Source organism: Tachysurus fulvidraco, chromosome 23 (genome assembly GCF_022655615.1).
Source record: "Tachysurus fulvidraco isolate hzauxx_2018 chromosome 23, HZAU_PFXX_2.0, whole genome shotgun sequence".
NCBI classification, from domain to species: domain Eukaryota; kingdom Metazoa; phylum Chordata; class Actinopteri; order Siluriformes; family Bagridae; genus Tachysurus; species Tachysurus fulvidraco.
This window is the reverse complement of record NC_062540.1, coordinates 11,414,585-11,437,789: the sequence shown is the minus strand read 5'-3', so window position 1 is coordinate 11,437,789 and position 23,205 is coordinate 11,414,585. Positions and strand designations below refer to the sequence as shown.

Below are 23,205 nucleotides of genomic sequence, written 5' to 3'. Positions count from 1 at the left end.
TTTTCTTCAAGTGGGATCAAATCATCGTATGAGATCACAAAGCTTTTTAGTCCTGGATTCAAGAGGATAATGTAAATATGAGAAAAAGGATGCCACTGTTTAAATATCTGTCTGGACTTCCATCTTTAGCCAGAGGGTCACAGGGAAGTGAGTGAAGACTCTTGAAATCAGATTCTTTATGATTATAATGGCCCCGTTTTAAATCTGCTGTTTAAGCAGTAAATAAAATGTGGGGGGAAATGATGAAAATTATACCTTTAATAAGCTTCACACAATGGCATCCATGGGTGTTTTGGGCTCTTGACATTAAAGCGGTAACACTCACCAGGGTAATGTTAGAACTGTAATGTTTACAGGTATTTTATTTAGTTCTAGCCTTTTCACAACACCACGATTTCACTTCTGTTCTTTCTAAGGAGATAAGTTCATTAGTGAAGTTTTGTGTTGAAGGGGAACAGATAAATATAGACCTTGTGATCTCACAGATGTACAGTATGATTCAAACATACCATAGAAAAGACACACTCAGTAATTAAGCAACAGACACTTCAAAAGAGAACATGTACTGTAAGTTCCTTGGCTAGTCGCTGGGCATTTCACATCGTTTCATTTTCTTCAGAGAGACAAAAGTGGCATGTTGCCATGGTAAGTGCTGTGGTTGTTAAACAGTTATGGTGAATGCTTTATGTTCTGGAGGCAAAGGGATAGTGGGGTGGATTCTATATCTGAGGCAGACACTACAATCACTTATAAAGTGAATTAAGTGGATCTGCTCTTTCAATTTAAATTCCAATTTCAAGAATATCTTTGGATCCTCTTAGAATCGTTTGGTCAGGCTTAACATAATGATAGAGGGAAAAAGCAGGGATGAGACATTTCTATTTATTGTCACTGGTCTCCATGGTCCATAGAATCTGCATCAGAATATTTAAGAAAGAAATAACACAGTCCTTATCCATGAAAGGTTGTCAAACGTTGACTAATCTCCTCCTCCTTCATTTGATTTGCCTCATCTTTAAGGCTTTAGCGTCATTATGTCGAGAACTCTATGTGAAATGAAAAAGAGATGCATTGAAGGAAATTGTGACTTTTCTGTCTTTAGGTTCATTAGAGGAGTGAAGGCCCCAACCAGGAATGGAACATATGCTCTCTCTGGAGATGTTCATTAGCATTCCGCACTGATTCTACAGTCACATCCAATTCCATCTGCACATGTTTCATTTTCAGCACCAGTCGTGGCACCTTTGCTCATTAATTTCCAAATTGCTGCTGTGCACTTACAAACATTAAAAAAAAATAAAGAAGACTTATCGTTGGCCGGCTGGATTGCGTTCAATATAGGAAAAAGTGTAATCAGCACCCGGAGAAAGAAAGGTTAATTTTTTTAAACTTGAAGTGGTGACACTGTGAGCTAGTGCAAATTACACACAGATACAAAAAGAATATGTGGCTGTGCTCTGAATCAGGTGAATTTTTTTGTATTCACTCGAGTACTGCTTAAGGTTCCAGAGAGTCTTCGTTTGTCAGCATGGAGCAGGAAACAGCTTTTCTGTTCACTTCCTCTGGGAGGAGCAGAGAGTGCTTGTTTATTAGATGAGTACATGTCCTCTCACTCACCTTCTCCTCTTCATCTCTCTCTTTCGTGCCATCCCCAATTAGGGTTAATTGGCTCCTTGCAGGCGTTTGCAGACACTGTCCACTGATTTGTGCTGCTGATGTGACAGTAACAGCCTGCTGCTGTCTGTGCTGCTGAAACCCCTGCTGAGGACAGTGTGGCTTCCCGCCCAGGCACCAATGCCAACCGTGTGAATGATCATTGACAGTTACTCCTAAAAGTCTCAGAACCAGTCCATCCATCTTCATATAGTTTTTCCTTCATTAATCAGTCCTTCTTGTGTCTATTACCTTCTTTCTCCTTGTCTTTCTCTCTATCTTCTCCACTCTCGCTGAAATCTCCTTTCATCCATCTGTCCTCCGACAGTTTTCTCTGAGTGCCTCCCTCTTCCTGTCCTAAAGAGATTACTAATGACAGCAGGAATCAGAGAGATGTGTTTGAGGGAAACTAGTGTGTGTGTGTGTGTCCTCACTAAGCTAAGATCTGATAGTTCTGACCATGCAGGACATATAGACAAGATCAAAAGCATTTATTTGAAAAAAAAAATAAATAAAGAGATGAATGTGAGTAAACGGTACTCTTAATGAAAGTAAGACTCACATATGTGTGTTTGTATGTTTATATCTTTTCAGAATTCTAATGTCCCCAAAAGGATAAAAATATCTGATAGTTTTGACCTTGCAGGGACACTGGATTCCAAAAACATCAGCTTTCATTTGAAAAAAGTAAACAAAAGACAAATGTCAACAAAAGGTCCTCTCAAGGATAGCAATACAAATGTGTGTGTGTGTGTGTGTGTTTGTGTGTGTGTGTGTGTGTGTGCATTAATGTGAGTGTGTGCTTTTGCCCCTGGCCCACAGCATTTTTGTTTCCCCACTGCAATATCAGAGTGAGTGCAAGATGCCTGGAGCTCATGAAAAAGTACATCATGATTTCAGCTCACCTCCAGCCCCTCACTGCCCACACACTTGTGCTTAACTCACTCCAGACACTCCCTCGTATCCCACACTGTTCTCCTGCCACACTGCTGAAGCATGACTATTAGACTAATAGCCAGATCTGAAACATTGCCAACTGTGACACTTGGAGATAAGATAAAAGTGAGTGCTACATTAATCACGTCCACATCCTACACATGCTCTGTGTGAGCGAGCCTTACAGCGATTAAATGTAATCAGAGTCCCCATCATAGTGGACAGCTCGCGATGAATGTCTTTACCTCTGAGACGCAGAATGTGCCCATTTAAATTCTACACTTTGCACTTCCTTAATGGCTGCGGAAATAAAAGAGAGGTCAGTATAATGAAGCACACCTTAACATTCAAGGCACCTCAATATTTAGTTTCACCATCCAAACATATAGATATTTAAAGTGTTGAGTTGCAGCACAAACATCAAGGGATATCTAAACAGGAAAGAGTGAGAGTTCTCTCCGATTCTTGGTGTTATTAGTAATCTCTTTAGGATGGGGAAAAGAAGGCACTTACAAGAGAAAGCTGTCTGGTTGTCTGTGATAGTGGATGTGGCAGGGATACGGAACTGCCAGGAATAGGACGGTTTAGCAGCGAGAGCGTTTACTTTGTCAGATAAGCACTTCCAGTCACACTATATTCCAGGTTACGTTATGAATCTGGCACATAAAGGGTTTGTGAATATAACAGTTGCAAATGATTCCTGTATTTATTTTTACTGACTCTTCTAAAGAAGTCATTCAAGCGACATGTGTTTGTGTGTGTTGGAGCTAAAGTATATTAGATACAGTTTTTGCAGTGTCATTGGAGAGAGGATCAGGAGTTTGGAAAAGAGATGGAGGAATTATTCATCCCTCTCTTCTTCTGCCAGGCCTGAGGGGTGATGAGCTTCTCATTGACTGAACTCTGCAAAAACGATTTATCTTATATGGTCTGCTGGTTTTATTGCTGAATGCCTGTCTCTATTGTAGTTTGACCTTAGGAAGAACATCTTGAGGTCTGATGCCCTTGGGTAAAGCCTGCCACCGATGCCCTATATGCCAGGAGGTCCAATGGAATCTTGTATGAATCTTCTATGAATGTCGTCATAAGAAAAGCAGCAAAATCCATTTCACCCAAACAATACCAGTTAAAGCTTTTCAAAGTCAGAAAATTACTTACAGACTTGAAATTGGAGGAACATGTTGAGAGATTCAAAGTTGATTCTCTGTCTGTGGTCCATTACCATAAAATAAACATGCAGCTAAAGTCAGCTGATGGTGAGAGATGGGTTTGGTATTGTTTCATCTGCAAATCAGTAAAAGCATGAATTTCAAGATGTTTTAGGTCATAATCATTAATCAGAACAGTAGCTGGTGTGGATGTCTGACATTTTAATGAAAGCTGACACTGTTCTTCTTATACAATTCCATCACATCACAGTAAATAATTAAATATAATTACATTGATTATTTACCTTTCTCTCACTTAAACACACACACATTGAAATCTATAAGAACATTTTCTTGACTTCTAATCTCCTAATAATAACTATTTTTTATTAGAAATGTCAACATTTCCCTCTGAGATACACCTAAAGTAGCATCATGGGTTATATATTTGACCTTTTTTTTTTAAAAGTTTGTCCTCACAAAGAGTAAAAAAATTACACTTTAACAGTGAATTGAAACTCCTTGCGGTGCACTGCGGTCATTATAATTAAATTCTGTTTGCCATCTTTATTACATTAGGTGATGTTACAATATTTAAACAAGCTTAAGCCACTTATGGTCTGAACAAAAATGGTCTGAATGTGGTCTATTTTGTCTGTGGAAAGCTTTTTCTCTTACAAGGAAACAAAATTTAATAAAGACCCCACTACAGATCTTGTGCTCTTCCTCTGACCATGAATTTATCTGAACAAAAAGGAAATTGGTGTGGAGATGATTTAATTATATTTGCAGTGTAAGCTGAGCTAGTTTCGCTTGTTTTTAGAGATGTTTATCTAAATATAAAGTGAGTTCTTGACATTTAATGAGAATTTTTTCAGAAAGACTTGTCAGAGTCACCCGAAATAAGTGGAAGGTAATATTTAGCACTAACATTGGAAATGTGACTTTTAAAGACCCCTGCTGATGCTTGCTAACTCTACATCTGACATTTGATGGACAGAGTAAGATAAGATAATATGTGACAGAACATGAAAAAGCACATAAGGACAGCAGCGTAGAAAAACGTCTCTCCCTGGACCTCAGGCTACTATTTGACATTTATTTCATAACCCTACCTACAGAAAATACTATGGAGTCTGAACCAGAGGAAGGGAGACACGGCTCAATGAAATAAAACAACAGGAAATAAGTAGCTGGAAAGTTCCTGGTTACACAACGGCATTTGATTATATACAACAATTGTAAGGAGATTATTTATAATCACACTCTTCTATGTCACCCAAATGTGGATGCTTCTTTTTTGAGTCTGGTTAATCTCAAGGTTTCTGCCCCATATCATCTTGGGTGTTATCAGTCCGAATCATCTGATCGTTACAGCCCTATCTCTGATCATGTTTGCACAGTGCATTTATAATTTATGGACATTCATAAATGATTTAATTTTTCATGTTCATAAGAGCCCTGGGATGAACTGGTGTCCTTTTCTATGTGTATTCCTGGGGTTACTAAAGGCGAATTAATGATTAGAGGCGATTACTAAGGTGATGCTCGGATATTTTCAACTTACCACAAAGTCAGAAATGAACCAATTTTAAATGAGAATAAAGCTCATCTGAGGAAGGTTCAGCAGTTTAACTTAAAAACAAACATGCAGATAGACAACAAAAAAAAACTCACACATACTTGGTCATAAAAGGTTCTAGTCCTTAGTCCTAGAACCTGGTGAAGAGTTTATACAGACTGTCAAACAAACCCAGCTAGACTGAAGATTCCAGATTTGAAACCAAGACTTAGAAGCACTTGAAGGAGATTGTGGTAGATAGATAGATAGATAGATAGATAGATAGATAGATAGATAGATAGATAGATAGATAGATAGATAGATAGATAGATAGAAGTGTGTCTGTGTGTAAGTGTGTGTGTAAGTGTGTGTGTGTGTGAGAGAGAGAGAGACAGACAGAGTGAGAGAGAGAGACAGTGTGAGAGAAAGAGAGAGAAAGAGAGAGAGACAGAGAGAGACAGAGTGAGTGAGTGAGAGAAAGAGAGAGAGAGAGAGAGAGAGAGAGAGAGAGAGAGAGAGAGAGAAAGGCTCGCGCTCCGTGTCTCGCGCTTTAATATGAGCGGGGAAACTCGTCCTCGCGCATCACTTTAGTGACGTGGCTGTTGGGGGTAATTTGAGAAGCACTGCGGTGTTTTAATGCCACACTTCGCTTTTGTCCCTCTGTTCCGGTGTCTCTGTTTAAAGCCTTGCAGTCTGATGTAATTCTACTTAAGCAGTGGCTCCGACTCGCTACCTGAGACCGCAGGAGGGACCGACAGGAGAGAGTTGTGCTGAAGAGCAGCAGGCAGCAGGACCAGTGGAATACTGCACAAGTTCATCAGGAATGGATTAAACACAACCTGTTCTGTGCATCATCTGCCTGCTTCGAGTTGGTTACAGGTAAGTGATTAGTTTTCAGCGCTACTAATAAACCTCACAAGCTTCAGTATCATGTCGAATTTAAAGAAGAGCAAAACAAGGATTGATGCCATATGGGGTATTATTATTATTATTATTATTATTATTATTATTATTATTATTATTATTATTATTATTATTATTATAGCTCAGCACATGCTCCAGTGATGAGTAGGCTGCAGTTTCATTACTGAGTGTGAAATACTGTTGCAACATACACAGGGCTGGAGTGTACTTGGAGTATGTCAGCATCCAGACCCACTTACACTCACTAGCTGTTTGGAAGAAGAAGAAAAAACAACAACAACTTGCTTGTCACTTTCCTGTCTAATTTTGGGCTGAGGAGGAATCTGTCTGTCTGTCTGTGTCTTTCTGCTGCTTACCTATCTGTCTGTCTCGTCTTTCTTTTTGTCTGTCTGTCTGTTTGTCTGTCTGTCTGTCACCCATGACAGCAGCAGATTTTTCACTTCAACAGATCAGACAATAAAAATAAGTCATAACTAAGTAACTCTGTGATAATCAGACCTTACCTTTACCTTGTCTTATGACGACATAAGTAAACTCTATTGTAAAACTAGTAACTCCGTTACTCTTTGAATAGTGTTATTGTGTAGGTGTGTGAGGGGGTGTGGGTTAAGGAAAGAGGTCAGAATAATGCACGGTAGGCTACACTGTATTTAAAGTTTTGCAGCGTGATATTGTGCGATAATAAGGCATGCTGAAGGAAAGCTGGCTTGTGCTGCTGAGTGGATGTGCTTTGTGTGTGTTTGCAGATGGGTGTGGGAATGTCGTGGCTGCTGTGGGTGTGGATCAGTGTGACCGTCATGTTGGTGTGTGATGCCACCTTCTACAAGACCATACACCAACACCTGGCACCACCTGGGACTAACATCCAGATCCTCGGTGAGTCTGGTTCTGGCCCATCTCCATCCTGGCCGTTCTACCCTACTGCCTATTGAAACTCTCTAGAGCACTGCATATTTCTTTGAAGCAATCAAACACACACACACACACACACACACACACACACACACACACACACACACACACACACACACTCGAATATTGTTGAGCATTTGAACATTTGCACTCCAGAAGTCACTTCAAGCTACAAGCCTCTACATTTTTTTGTGTTTGTTTTTCACTGACTAACCATGGGAAAGTATTACATAGTGGACAAATTGGGTTCAAATCAGTCATTTTAGACCGATATTTAGATGTGCAATGATGTGTAATGAAAAGGACAACATGATAGAAGCCATTAGAAACACCCTGTGGGTGATGAGATTTGGAAGAACACAAAATGTCTGGCAAGCAAAGAGACTTTTTGATTGTGCATGGTAATTGTGGAGGAAATGAATTATATGGCAAAACAAGTTTTCTAGTCTCATTCAGTAACACAGGGAAAGTGGGAACGTGTCTCAGGGGATTAAAATGAATGATAATGACTGTAATTATATTAGATTACATTATTTAGTCTCAAGTTTAAATGATTCTGACCAATATCAGTAATATGGTCAAGTCTAAGATATTTTAGCATTAATTATGCAATCAGAGCAGATCAGAGCTGACTAATGTACTCCTTAGTTTATTTTATTGAAATGTAATTCAGTACAAAGCTAATGACCGAGCAAAGAATTGAGGATGTAAATATTTCAAAGGCTTCCGGTTTAAATCTCATATTATGATGGTCGGTGTGACATATTAGCCAGCACTCGAGTAGCTGCTCTCTGGTACCTCATTTGTCATGGAGCTGTGGTGCTGCTACTCGTAACCTCACACCTTAAATTGAGGGCACTAATAGCAAATGGAGCCTGGTCCACTCACATTAACTGATCCAGCCTGAGCCACTTTACTGGGATTGGAGCTTCAATTGGAATTGATTTTATCTTTCAGACTCTTGAAGAATAATATAAGCATTTTACACTAAATGATCTGAATCATTTCTTTTTTCAATAAAATGTGCTGTTAATTATTTAGCAATGGTTGTGGCTATGATTATACAGTGATTATTCATTAGAGTGGGGCGAGCGCTAAAGGAAGAGTCCAGCTCACTACGAGTCTTATCTGAGATCGAGCTGCACTAAGAACATTTCAGAGGGTGAGAGTATCTATTGCTCCGTTAAATGTGGCACTATTATTGTAAGGTTAAGCACTCTAGCTTGGGAGATTTCAGCAGAACATAAATATGAATAACAATGTTGTGAGACATTTGCCCGTATTGAGCTTTTATGAGCTTTTCAGCATTGTGTAAGAACACATTAGTGTTTTGGAACTTGAGAAATGAGTCACATGAGACAGTGTTTATGTGTCCATATGGAGCATTCCTTTCCCACTTAAATGGAGGAGTGTTTGAGGCGATTAAGGTGTCAGTGGCACGCTGAGCTGAAAACCCTCTTTTAAATAGTTTAAAGAGGTGGAGAATTGTGTGTGTGTGTGTTTGTTAATTGTAGGTGCTGGATCAGTATCAGGTGTTGGCAGGTGTCTGGGAGTTGGTTTCATACTTCATAAGCAATGTTTCTTCTCAAACACTAAAACATGAAAATATTGTCAGAAAAAAAACATAACTTCTTTTAAAAAGTGCAGTGATAGGCAGTAGGCTAACTGGGAAAAATCATTTGTATTCTTTTTTTTTTTATGAAATTTTTTCTTTATTATTACATTTCTAATTAACCATGAAAACAAAAGTAATATATACAGAAACTGCCCTCTAAAGCAAAATCTTAACGTTTTCTGTGTTCGTTAATGATGCTCCTGCGCCACAATATCCATCTATAGTAGGAGCAATTGGCTTTAATAATACATTTATAATTTAGGCTCATTGTATACTGTATGCAACTGTTCTTTTGTGCTGTGGTGTTTTTGTTATGTTTGTATGCTTTGGCATCCTGCGAGTCTGCAGACATTCAGCGCTCAGTCAGATCAGCAAATTCATTAAAGTTCGATCATATTGGATGTCTATCACTCCAAGTTATTAACATACAGACTCTTCAGTGATATATAGTCTTTTTAAATGGAAGGTGGCACAGTGCAGAAGTGCAATGGATAGTGTCAGTGTTTGTGGTGAATTCTTCCTGTCTCAGTGAGGGTTTCCTCTTTGTTCTCTGGTTTCCTTCCAGGTCTTAAAAACATGCTGCCTGTTGGACTGACTCATGTCCAGTGGTCCTGCAATAGGATGTGATCCACCTCAAAAAGGGCAAATTAGTTACAGAAAAGAAATGAATGGAAAAGATCACAGCAAGGTTTAGACCTAATTAGTAGTTTATGTCAAAAAAGGTTTAAATTACATCCATTTTCTGTATCAAGTCACCTTACACAATGTCTATGAGAATCTGGAGTCTATCCTAGGGGACTCATGGCAGGGGACATGGTGTTAACCCATTTCAGGGTAAATCACACACACACACACACACACACACACACACACACACACACACACACACACACACACACACACACACACACACACACACGGCAGATGGAATCAAACCCCCCAAGGTGCAGGGCAAATGTGTTAAGCAGTAATCCACTATGCACCTTCAGGTTTAAATGATTTTTAAAAATCAGATATAAAATCAGAAAGAGCTCTGCAGGAGAGAGCACGCTGGTTGGATTTGCCTGTTTTCTTCCTATTTTACAAAAATTCTTGCATCAATAACCAAGCAGAAGCTCTAAACTTTCCCTACAGAGAATGGGTCTTTGAGGTTAAAACACCTAGCTATGTTTTTCTTCTATGATCATAATGATGCCACTTCACTCTAACATCACTTTGTACATATAGAAATAACATTCTATTTCAGCATCTATGTTTGTATTTGAGACTCGACTGTGTGGTGGGATCAAACCCCGTCTATACCTTTCCCGGGATCGATACCGTTCAATGTACAGAGACGTGCATGTTGTAAAGCCCTAAGCAGAAAGACAGGCTGAAAAGGAAAAAAACGGAAAATCAATTGATACCAATAGCACAAATCGCTCACATCTGCTGTGCTGTCAGCTGGCTCAGGCAGTTAAGTGCTACATTTATGTACTATTATGATCATTGTGTCCTGTCACCTTCATGCCTTAGAATATCAGCACTCGGAAAATACTGATTGTGTGTGTGTGTGTGTGTGTGTGTGTGTGTGTGTGTGTGTGTGTGTGTGTGTGTGTATGTGTGTAGTAATAGTAATAGTATTTAGTGCTTTCAGGTTTGGCAGGTCATGAATTATTACTGGTTGGCCATTTAACCGAAACTATTGGTGTGACCAAAATGATCTCTCAAATTATGAATAGCGGATACAGAACGTTTCCTTGTATTCGAGTCAAAGATTTTCCTCAAGCATTCTAAACAGTTACTGAAATCCATATATTTGAATTAGAATTTCCAGCAGGATAAAGAGAATTCCTGATACAGCTTACATAAGTGCAGATTTCATTACAATCCCACATGAGGTTCAGCGGTTCAGCGCTAATAGATTCAGGGCAAAGAATCTGTGTTGGACATAACAGATGAATATGTTATTAATATTGCAACAATATACCTCATGGAAATCATCAACAGGAGGAGAGTAGCAGGTCTCTGTGTTACTATAACTGAAAATATTGATTCAATTTTCTCCCTGAAATGATTGTTATTCATCTTGTATCATGTTTCGGTTTTATTCCTAGTAGTATCTCAATGGATGGATGAATTTCATGTTGAATTCATCCAGTAATGAACTGACGTGGATTTGACTGCAGTTTAGACTTTAGTTGTACTGTCACATCTTTTATCAATGCTCTGTGACAAAACCAGGATTTTGAAATTTATTTTAATTTGGTATTATTTGTTATAAATACAGTCACATTCTAAGGTCCATCTGCTACAGATGTATTTTTGGATAGTAATACAAATAGGCACAAGACTGTTTGCTTGTTTTAAATTCAGCCGGTGGTGCGCATGCTGTGGCAGCTTGGAGGGCTTGCAGAACTGCTTTTTCTACCTGCGGGGATCAGAATAGATAATTATGTATGTGCCTGAATTTGATGAAGAGCAGAGAGACAGAAAGACTGAGAGAGAGAGACAGAGTGAGTAGGTGTTGAGGGGAGCAACTCTGTCCACAGATGTTCCACCGGCTGTTCTCCCCCTCCGAGTCTCAGATGGACCAGCAACTGCGGGTGAATCACGGCAAATTCATGGGACTTTATTCAGCGTGGACTGTAAAATCCGGACAAAGCAGATGATGTTTGTCATGCATACATAAGCAGCATGTTTTGCTGTCAGAATATGGACTCGCCAGATAGCGAAAGTAACCACATTTTACCTACTGTACACTAATCTATATAGACAGTGCACCCCAGGAGGCAACCCTGCAGGAAGTAAAAGCTTTCACTGAAATGCTATTGAGAGAGCAGAATAAATTTCCTGCATAATTAACAGCAAACTATAAACTGTATTTATTTCCTTGTGGTCAGATTTAAAGAGTTCAACTCTGCACAAAGAATTAAATACCATTTCTGGTTTTATTCAACAAATCTGTTTGGTTCCCTTGTTAGTGTTCTGTGAAGAAATACCATTGTAGAAATAGCGTTCATTATTTTCGTGGTCAGATTTTAGGGCACTGTTTTTGGATGACAGATATAAAAAGAGAGCAAGCTAATTTCACTGCTCAAATATACTACAATATCGTTTTTCCTGCTTAGCATGTAGCTGATGAGAGAGCAAGCCTTCCAGGATGGTAATCACATTAAAGACTTCACCGACATAATCGTTAGTGACTGTGTAAATCAGTAGAGGGCTCTGTAGCGTTACTGAAGAGCACCTTGATCAATATGTCTCTGTCTTTGTCCAGATATGGCTTTTTTGTAAAGCGATGGCTCTCTGATGATCTCTGGATGATCCATAGTCATGGTATTTTGGATAGGTTGCTAGACATTAGCCATTAAACAAAGCAGTTTGTAATCCTTTGGGCAAACTGTTCAATGTGAGGCGAAGAGCAATTGCAGTGAACTGCAGTTTTTTGTTCCTTCCATCCATCCAATTCACCTGCAGTGTTGAAACTGTATGTCTCGTGAGTTGCATTTTAGCTAAATCTGCAGCGCTCTGTTCGTACATGGAATGGAACTCATTTCTGAGCCAGAAAGATGTCAAATTTTTTTCAGAAAAAAATGGTTCTTCTGGGGTTGTTAAGATGGTTTATGGCTCTAAATCAGGTCTATGAAGAAACCTGTCTGAAAGAAAACTCCTATGATTTGGGGTTTTAAGTAGAACCTGCAGAAAGGGTTCCTCCAGAGGGACAAACTGAAGAATACGTTTTTCTTCTTTTTTTTCTTTTACATTCAGATTTTTCGTCTTCTTTTTATTTATTTATTTTATTTTTTACTTTTTTTTCTTCTTTTTTTCTAATGAATAGGAATGGGAAATATGTGTCTTTCCAGTTTTTCTAATCCTAGTTTTTCTTTTCTGTTTAGAAGAAGAAAATATAACAGTAATTTACATGCACTATAATTTCCTATACATATAATTTATTTTGTACATGCACACAATGCCATACTGGGAGCTCCGTTCTAAGTTTATATCGCAATAAGCCACACAGCTCCACAAACCCTTTTCTGCATGTTATTACTGTGGAACTTGTAAGTGAAACACAGCCCTGTTATTTTAATTCATCTTAAAGCATTAGCTGAGCACTAAACAGAGATTGAAGGCGTGTTCGCGCTGCCCATTGTGTTTGCTACAAAACATCTCTGACAGAATCAGGGCCCCGGCTGAGGCGCCACATCTTACTCGCTCTTGTGTGTATTAAATATATCAGAGGAGTGAAAGCAGCAGAAGAGGCTCTCTCGTTTCTTTCTTCATGATGCTTTGCTGCTTGTGTGCCCACACTGAAAGCAAACACAGAAATGGAGTTTTTTTTTCATCTCTGGCAAAACAAAGGTTATCTGCCTGCATGCACTCTGGCACACTGTGACAGCTTAATAGTCTTACATAACCCAGGTCCTGAAGGTACATTATTCTATCAGAGAGCCTGACATCCATCTCTGCCTCATCCATCCATCCTTTCTGACAGAGGCGTCTCCCTGCAGGAACAATGGCAGCAGCGTACACTTCTGACCCTCGGCTCTTCTCCATCTGCTGCGTGCTACTTTCCCTTTCTGTCTCTTTTTCTTGCTCTGTTAAACTTCATGCTTTTCCCCCTCTTTCTCAGTGTCTATGAATACTAATCCGATCTAATGTCACCTGCTTTCACCTCCTGAGAAACTGAATCACAGCACCGTCAATTTGAATACTCATTCTTTGATCTGTGGGTCATTTGTAATTATATTAAATTTAGCGGAGCTGTATCTTAGTCACTGGCACTAAAAAGTTTGTAGGTGACAAGATTTAGTTATTAGACGTTACTATGGTATAATGCTACTTTTTTTTTTTTACATATTTCTTTTTTTAGTATATTGTTTACTGCCCAATTATCTATCTATTTGTTTGTTTGTTTGTTTGTTTGTTTGTTTGTTTGTTTAAGTAATAAGTTCTATGTATTGAGGTTAATTGTGCTGTGTCTTGAAGGAAAAAAGAAATTTAATTTAATGGTAAATAGTATAAAATCTACAGAATGTGACTTTGTGCACACACTTTTTTATTACTAGTCTCAGAATCTCATTATTCTACATTGATTTCTTGAATACTGCGAATATAAAACAGATATATAAACAATGTAATGTTCCCAAGCTTAGCATCTATTCATTCATTCATTCATTCATTTATTCATTTATTCATTCATTCATCTTTGTAACTGCTTTATCCCAGACAGTGTCAGAGCATATGCCTGGAACCCTGGGTACGAGGCATCCAAATTAAACACCACACATTTGCACACTCATTCACACATACGGGCACATTAGTAGTCAAACCACCTACAGGCTAGGTAGAATAAACCCAAGAAAACATGAATAAGCACACTGTCATCCAACCGGGAACTTTGGATCTGTGAGTCAACAATGCTACCTGCTGCACCACCCACCATCAGCTACGTTTTCAACCTTTCTAAGTTCTCCCACACCACCCAAGTGCTACAATTCCTCCACTGGCTTCCTTAAGCTGTGCTCGTCAGATTTAGAATACTGATGCTTGCCTACACAGCCCAAAACAGAGCAGTACCCTCTTACCTCAAAGCTGGTACAACACAAAGTACACTGCACCCTGTTATCTCAGATCCTCCAGCACTGTTCTACTGGTCCTACCATCTTTCAGGAAGGTAGGCATCAAGACTCTTCTCTGTTCTGAGAGACTCTTTACTCTTCTTCCTCTAGATGTCCAAACAGCTGAGACACTGGCTGCTTCAAACAACTTCTAAAGATCTACCTCTTCCTGAAGCACTTTAAAAAAAATCTAGTTTTCTGTGCTGTCTTTTTTTTTTTTGCTCTACTGGCTGCCAACAGAGTTTTTAGACTCATGTTATTATTAATTCGTGAACCATTGAACCAAAATCAGGATGTCTTCATTACTAGATATTTCAAAGCACTTTTATAGGTAGATGTGGATAATGATGTCTGCCAAAAATGTCAATTTATATGCCATACATGTAAATTTAAATCTGTTAAAGCTTATCTTTGTATGACTTGTTTTAGAGCTACACAAATCTCCCAGCTTGTGGAACTCTGAGAAATTGTATTTCCTTATTTCCTTTTAATAACAATCATCCCACCTACCCAAATATCTCACCGATTTATGAAATGGACTCATTTGGAGCACTGTATGGGGACAGAACCACATCAGTAAACTCGTGACTTTTCCCATGTTGGTTGATTTGGTGCCCTATAATCAAAACAACAACAAAAAAGAGAAGCAGACATGCATAGCCAAATAATTTATTTTTTTTTACAGTTTTTAATATGTGTTTGTTTGGGGAAACAAATGTAGACAGCTCCAGAATTAGAAAGCATGCAGCCAGAGCAGAGCGTTCAGTTAGAGCATGCATCGTCTAACTTTAAAATCCTCCAGCTCTCTCTGAATGGAAATGCATCATATGATTTCTTGGGTGAAAAAATGGTACACCTATGATTTATGGATTACAGTGACTGCACTTTGAATCACATAGCGGGGCAGCATCCAGGTTCTACCAGGAGTGAGTCTTATCCAGAATAGCAATGGATTCTTGAGTTTGAGGAAAGAATACAAATGGTGTGTCAGTAAGCTTTTCTGAGCTAAATTCAGCATGAAAGTCATAAATGGTTTCTGTTGAAGGAATGGAATCTGTCGAAGTTGAATTTAGTCTAATCTAATATAGGAGAACTAAATATATATATATACGAGCTGATCGACATTGACAAGGGCCAGATTTTGATGGCTAGACGACTGGGTCAGAGCATCTCCAAACAGCAGGTCTTGTATTGTGTTGCCAGCATGCAGTGTACAGTATCCGGTAGCTCTTACTGTACTTTAGTGAGTTTGGAAAGTTTGCCTTCAGATCTGTACTACTCTGTGATTGATTCAGAATAGTCACAATATATTCCGTGCTCTTCTGTTATAACCTACCTAGTGTACAAGTGTAAGAAGCCACCTGTGTTGTAAAAGGCATGAAAAAGAAATCCTGAATGTGGCAAAAGTGACATTTCAGTCTTATATTTGTTACTTCATTTAAGTGAAATCATACTATTATTTTGAAACATTGTTGATTAAACCTGAAAAATAGTAGATAATATTGTTTTTGTTATTTTTGCTGCACAATTAGATAAAAGTAGTCTTGCCAATTCTAGCCAACTAGCAAACCTTCTCTATTACTCGAGAGGGTGATTTAGACACGTGCTTCGTCCAACACATGAAGACAACCTCTACATTTGCTGCCCTATTCTGCATACATGGCCTCTCACATACAGTATGGCCTCTCGACTGGCATTTCCACTTCCAAAACTTCGCTAATTTTGCTTTCTTGACTCCTGACCTTGGATGATTATAGCATTGTTGTGTCACAATTTCCTCTGTAGCTTTATTTGGGAACATAACCCCCCTCGACCCGCCACCATCCTTTTCATTGGACAACTTTAATGTATATAACCTGAGAAATATGATTTAATGTAGCTGTAGCCTTAACCGTAAATGAGAATTTTTAATTACTTCTCAAACTAAAATAAAAAATACATACAAACACTAAAATAGAACAACGTACACCAGTGCTGAACCTTACGCCTGCGCATTCTTTCTGACTTTTCAGCTCCTACCCACATCTGTGGGTGTAAAATTTAGTGTTGCCTTCGTGGAGCCAAACTTCTTTCCCCACTGGATTTGATGAATAATGCAGAGTGCGTAACACAAATGTGTTCATGTGTAATTGTTTAAACAGCACGAATAATTGAAAACCGTACAGGTCGCGGTTGGGAAAATGGATTTTGGTTGCCTACAGCTTAAATGATTATTCTGCACTCAGCCCTCCCACACTGGCTTCTTCTCAGCCCTCTACCTTCCTATAGAATCTCAGGGCATTAATAAACATGCAACATGGAGTCGCTGTGTTTGGGGGGTGACTCCACCCTTCTATCCCTGCAGCAGAACCTCTAGCAAAGTGCGGTAATTGTTTAGCATGCTTAAGTGCTATTAGCAAACAGGGTGGTAATCAATCAGAAAGCTTGCCATACCACTGATAGAAGCAATCGCAGCTTTGGTGAGAAGGAAATTTCAGTGGAAATTGAGTTGTTTTAACATAAATAGGAATGACACAGGAATTCAGTGTGAATTTGCTACAGGACGACCGTTTATTGCTTCACATATTTGCATGTCAAATGTTGAGAAATCTCTTTGAAGCGTGTAATGCTTCACTTTATAAAAATGCTTTTGTAGTTCTTCTCTTCTTTTTTTCGATTTGTATAGATGGTGAGTGCTGACGTGTTTTCCTGCCTGCTTTTTTTCTGCTTTGGTAAAAGTGAAAAAAAGGACAAAAACTTTTAAGAGTAAAAGCTCACCACTGTCTCACCACCAATAATAAACCCTTATTTCCTGTCATGCAGTATGAAATATAAGTGTTTATTCTTCACCACATGGAAAGACACTTCAAACGAAGAAAGAGGGAAGGCAAGATGGTGTTGTGAGAGATGTGAGAGAGGTGCTGCTGATATTCTGCTCTACTGAGTTTTACTAGAGTGACAGAAAGACACAGTGAAGCTTTTCAGAGAGAACTTTCCCTTCAGACGAGCTCAAGGGGGCAAAACGTGCCACGGTCCGCAAGACAAATTTATATTTGAGTAATTAAATTCAGAACTAGGTTTACTGAAAGACACTGAAAGTAGATACCGGGGTTAATTTTGTCATTTGCATTTACAGATTTGTACAGGTTTAATGTTTATGTTGGTCACAACATCTGAAAAATTGAATTACAAATGAACACGAACAAATGAATATGAATATCTTTTAGCTCCAATATATGGACTTAACAAGACATGATACACAGTCCAGCTCCAACTGCATGTACAGTCATCTCAGTAATGCAAATAAGCAGAGCTACAACTGAGCTAGGCTTGAATTAAGACATATTATTTATTTATTTTTCCTTCTTGCCCTAGGCTGCATGAGCACTAATCTTTGTAATGAGAGTTAAATTGGCCCAGTGTGATTCAGGCCTCATTGTGCAGGAGAGAATGCAGGAAACTAAAACACTAACAAAACCATACAGCCTGTCTCTAAGGCTTTGTCAGGGAGAGATTTAAAGCTTATGAATGTGCATGCTTAAACATAGCCATTAAAGACACTGACATGGTGTTTACTCTTGGACAGTATTGAGATTATATATAAGTGCAAACCTGTCAGTTTCGCTATTTTTAAAATTTCTTTTTCCACTTATGCCATTACTTGGTCACTCAGACAGGCATTTAAATGACTAATTACCATTACAACTAAATTAGACTATTTCGTTTAGAAGTTCAAGTTCATTACTCAAAGTGCTTTCATTATAAAAGTACAAGAACCGAGAATATGCCAAATTTAAAAAAAGCAAAAGAAATCTTTTGCTTTTTTTAAATTTGTAATTATTTTTTTTTAATTTGTAAATATATATAAAGGTCTAATAATAAAAAAACATTTAGATTTAAAAAGAATTATGGAGAAAGCATTCCTATGGACATTACTCTGCATATTTATAAGGCTAAGAAAAACATGTTTCGGTTGAACTTTTGGTATAACAGTTGGTCAGCCTTTATCTGAGTAAAGTGGACTGTAGTGTTTAAAGGGATGTGCAAGATACACTGGCACTGAACTTTTCAGAGCTGCAAATGTCATGAGCAGGACATTGTTGTCAAAGTGGGACTTAATAGGCAGCCACTTTAGCTTGAATAAAACCCAAGCAACTTGCTTCTTTTCCTAGTAAGGATACGGTATGATGCATTCTGAACTTCCTGTAGCATCCTTAATATGGCAGCAGGGTAGCAACTATCATATAATATAATATAAATATAATATATACAGTATCAAATATAATCATATATACCAGGATTGTACATTAGTTTCTCAGATCCATGATCCTGGATCATTTTTTGTTGTGAAAATCACCTGGGATACATTTCAGAAGTAATTGCCATTACTTAGACCTTCGACTTTATTATATAAAACTCTACACTGTCAAAAAGACCCATGGAAATTAAAGGCAGAATTTCCACTTAAGTAACAACAAGTAATGCTAAATAGATTTTTGTGAAACATACTAAGCATGTTAACTCGCCAAAATATGGCCTTTCCCAAACTGTTACTGATAAGATGGAAACAAACAATTATATAGAATGTCACTGTATACGGTGGAATTACAGCTTTCCCTGGGCTGGGACTACATTTACATTTAAGGCATTTAGCAGACACCCTTATCCAAAGTGACTTACAACTGAACAGCTGAGGGTTAAGGGCCTTGCTCAGGGGCCCAGCAGTGGCAGCTTGAAGGCCCAAACCTTTTCTAGCATAACAATGCTCCTGTGCACAAAATACGCTCCATGAAAACATGGCGTGCCGAGGCTAGCTGGAAAACCTCAATGGATGGACTGGGACGCCAGCTGTGCACCAACATGTGTGCCAGACCTCACAAATGCTCATAAAGCTGAATGGACAAAACCAGTCACAGCACCATCTAAAATGTAACAGAAAACCTTCTCAGAAGAGTGGAGGTTATTATAACATTAAAGGGAGACTACCTCTGGAATAGGAAGATTAACAAACATATATGCATGTGATGGTCAAGTGTCTTTTGACCAGCATATTTAAACACTAACTTGGTCCAAAAGGTGGGCAATGACGTGAATTAACGCACCATTGAAGAAATCTGTACAGTTTTAGTGGAGATTAGTACTTCATGCTGTGCGTCAGCAACACGGCAGAGCCCATATTCCAGATAAATGCTCATGTACACACATTTCTGCTGTTTGTGTGCTGAAGCGTTCTTACTTGTACTCATTTTCATTTGCATATCTGAACTTTTTTTAGCAGCAACACCGTCAAACTACATGAAGAATAAACTCGCTGTACAGTGCAGAGCAATGCTCTTTGAAGGAGCGCTGAGTGTAACTGAGACAAAGACAGCATCTATTCCAATTACTCTGTTTTGTTGTGTGTTTTTCAGGATGTTGGGTAAAACAGCAGACTTAACGGTTATAGTAGGCTTAGCTGGCTCAACAAACCAAGACCTGTTTTATTTTTGAAAGAATTTAAGTACCAGTGGATTCAGCTCACCTCAGCTTTGAATAATACATGGTGTATGTGCTTCAGTCAGGCTCTACCTAGCAGAGAAAATTGAGTTAGCCCTTTCGGCTAGCTCTCGTGTCTCAATTACGAACGTACGTGGGCCGAAGCCCTCACCATATAATTGTCTTTGTTTGAAACACTTCTCTAAAATGTTAAGTGGAAAATTGTTCGGCTTGTTTAACATATGAGGAGGCCTCTCTGCCAGCCCCTTCATAACCTCAGTGAGGTAGTAAAGCTCTCCTAATTACTTTAGACTGCTGTGGAAGACAGCATGTGGAAGAAGATGCGTGTCTGCATCCAACAGGGCTTCTAACATAGTCTTATATACAAGAGGGTGGAATAAAAGATCGCAGTTAGCAATTTATTAACAGTATAAAATCCTACAAAATTTCACATCTGATCTCATTGTAATTGTAGAAATCAGTGTGTTATTCTTTTACGCTGCATGACTGAAGCTTGGCTAGCCAATTACAGATGTCTGTTAGCTTATGTTTAAAGAAGAAACCAGTTAGTGTGTTCAGTATGTTCTGTGAGAAACAGTTTCAAAATATGCATTGGCTCCTAACTAGTGGGCGGAAATTGGCAACGGTATAAGAGGAAAACAATGACTTTAAAAACTCAGTGAGCATTACATATATAAATATATCTAAAATAGATAATATACAAAATAGACAGATTTTTCATAGTTTCAAGTTCATAACCTCAAGAATTAATCACGCTGTGCAATACTGTGATCTTTAGGCTCTTCCCTCACCTTCATCATTATAAATAAATACAGTATGCTTGTATGCTTCGTTATTTAAAATTGTACTTTAAAACAGTTTCCCTATATGGCCAAAAATGTGTAGACACTATGTAGATATTTATGTAGATGTTTATTCTATACAATCAATTTTGCCAACCGATTTTGAAGGGTGCCAGTAACTACAATGGTTATATATACTGTATGCTGTCAGTTTAACAGCTCACCTAAACTTAAACAAACCAATCGTCTAGTTTTGGTGAACCTGGCTCTACTGTAGTCAGTTCAAGTCAGTATAATTTGTACAGTGCCTTTAACAATGCACATTATCACAAAGCAGCTTTACAGAAATATATACATTTAGAAAAGAAATTAAAAATGATACATTTTGAATTTATCTCCAATAGGCACATCAGAGGCAACTGTGGCAAGGAAAAAGTCCCTTAGACCTTATTAGGAAGAAACTTTATGAGAAATCAGACTCAAAAGAGAACTCATCCTTATCTGTGTGACGGTGAATAGCTCAATCATAAATTATTCTCTTCTGTAACTGTGTACTATTTGGCCAGAAAGTGCAATTGTGTAACCAGGAATTCGATTTTAGTTTTAACATGAAGTCTATTTTGTTAAAGTTTTGCATGTTGTGTGTTCTGAGATGCTTTTCTGCTCACCACAGTTGTATAGAGTGCCTGTTTGAGTGAGGCTGTCAGCAGAAACAGGTCTGGCTATTCTCGTTCTCGAGTTATGTCATCAACAAGATGTTTCTGCCTGCCTGATTTTTTTTTTTACCATTCTGTGTAAATTCTGGAGACAGTTTTGTGTGAAAATCCCAAGAGATCAGCAGTTTCTGAAATACTTAAACCAGCTTGTCTGGCATCAACAACCACACTATGGTCTAAGATATTGAGGTCAAATTTATGATGTGATCATTAACTTTATCTCTTGAACTCTGTTAGCTTTATTTCATGCACTCTGCTGTTGTCTTATTGGCTGATCGGATAACTGCATGAATGCTAGTAAAGTGGCTAATGAGTGTACATTGAAGTGTTGAACAAAACGTCAGTTTTACATTGGTTTCAATTAATCAGAACTGGTAAAATGTCTCCAAGATTATACCAAATGTTAAGTCGCCTGAAACCATGTGAAGCTGTTGCTTCTTTAAATCTGGTGCTGTGAGATCGAGCACTTGTAGTCCCTTATTTCTTTTACTTTAACTTTATTTGTCCCTCACATATGGGAGGAGGAATTATAGTTAGATGGCATAAGCACAGGATGCATCATGCTGCCCAAACAAAGCCTGCATGTTATTTCCACAGTGGCACAGCTTTTCTTAAGGCCCTTCAGCACAGGTCGAATATGATTTCATGTCCTAGATCAGTTCCACTCTCTGCAGCTTGGGCTGCATCCTTTCTCTGAATGTGACAGACTGACTGGCTTTGAGGGAGCACATACTGACGGGGTCGAAATATTCCCTCGCTCGCTGACTCTGCTCTGTTGTGCCTCACGCTCTCCAACTCACCAACCCAGTCCCTTCTCTTCTCCTTGCACATCTCCTGTCTCCTTCTCTCTCTTTATATTTTTTCATGTTGCTTGCATTCATTCAAACTCAGCACAGACTCACACTGCATTTGGAGATGATCTGCATTTTCTATGTGTTTTTTTTTTTTTTTTTTAAACAGGACACCCTGAGCAAACTGGTTTTCCACACCATGCGTAGATGGCAGTGCTCTGGAGCATGTAAGGTTTTCCATAAACCTCCTGTCTCCTTTTGCGATCTCTGACTGGTTTCCTCAGATTCGCAACTGATATTTGCTTCACCCATGTGTAAACTCTGCACATTGTGAAAATAATAGCTGAATTAATTTGAAAGGGCAGTGCCTGAATTGAAATCTCTCGTGCTGTTGAAGAGAAACTTTGTGATCATTAAAATGTGTCCACATGCAAGGAAAAAAACAATGCAACTTTATATTAAAAAAATAATTAATTATAACTATTACTCATAAAGAGCATTTAAATGGTCCATTATTATACCTGCCGTCCATCAGGCTGCAGGAATTAGGTGTTAAATTAGCATCTTACCTCCTTGAATGCATTAAATAAATATTTTTTTTTACTTTAGCGCTGCCCGTAATGTGACTCAACATAACTAGCACAGGTTCTTGTATTTTATATCTGCATTTATAGGAGATTAAGCCTGAATGGTTTTGGCACGTTCTTACTGGATCAGACATTTTCTGCTTAATTAGATACAAAATGTATAATTGTTCAATTCGGTCTAGAAACTTGTAAATGGACAGTCTGTAATTATTCTAGAACATGTGTCGGATGTGTGGGGCAAGCCCTCAAAACACTCCTGGTGTTCTTACACTTACAGCATATTGCTATATATTACAGTCGTATGCAAAAGTTTAGGAACCCATGACAATTTCCATGTTTTTCATTTATAAATATTTGGGTGTTCCACTCTTCAGAGGAAAGTCAAAGAGAACAACAACTCGCAATTGGCCACCTTACTGTAAATACCGTTTCTCATGATTGGATGCACCTGTCTATGAAGTTCAAGGCTTAATGAGCCACCAAACCAATTGTGTGTTCCAGT

The 23,205-nt window shown here is 38.5% G+C and overlaps 1 protein-coding gene across 2 annotated transcripts in view; it reads left to right on the top strand.

Annotated features, from left to right (window-relative positions):
* Positions 1 to 5,820: 5,820 nt before the first annotated feature.
* tafa1a (TAFA chemokine like family member 1a) overlaps positions 5,821 to 23,205 on the top strand; it is a 47,402-nt gene continuing 30,017 nt past the window's right edge. For both annotated transcript variants that reach the window (XM_027145326.2, XM_027145325.2), the window contains exons 1-2: positions 5,821 to 6,177; positions 6,969 to 7,098. In XM_027145326.2, the coding sequence (XP_027001127.1) occupies positions 6,969 to 7,098 (130 nt within the window). In that variant the 5' untranslated portion in view covers positions 5,821 to 6,177. The remainder of the gene's footprint in view (positions 6,178 to 6,968; positions 7,099 to 23,205) is intronic.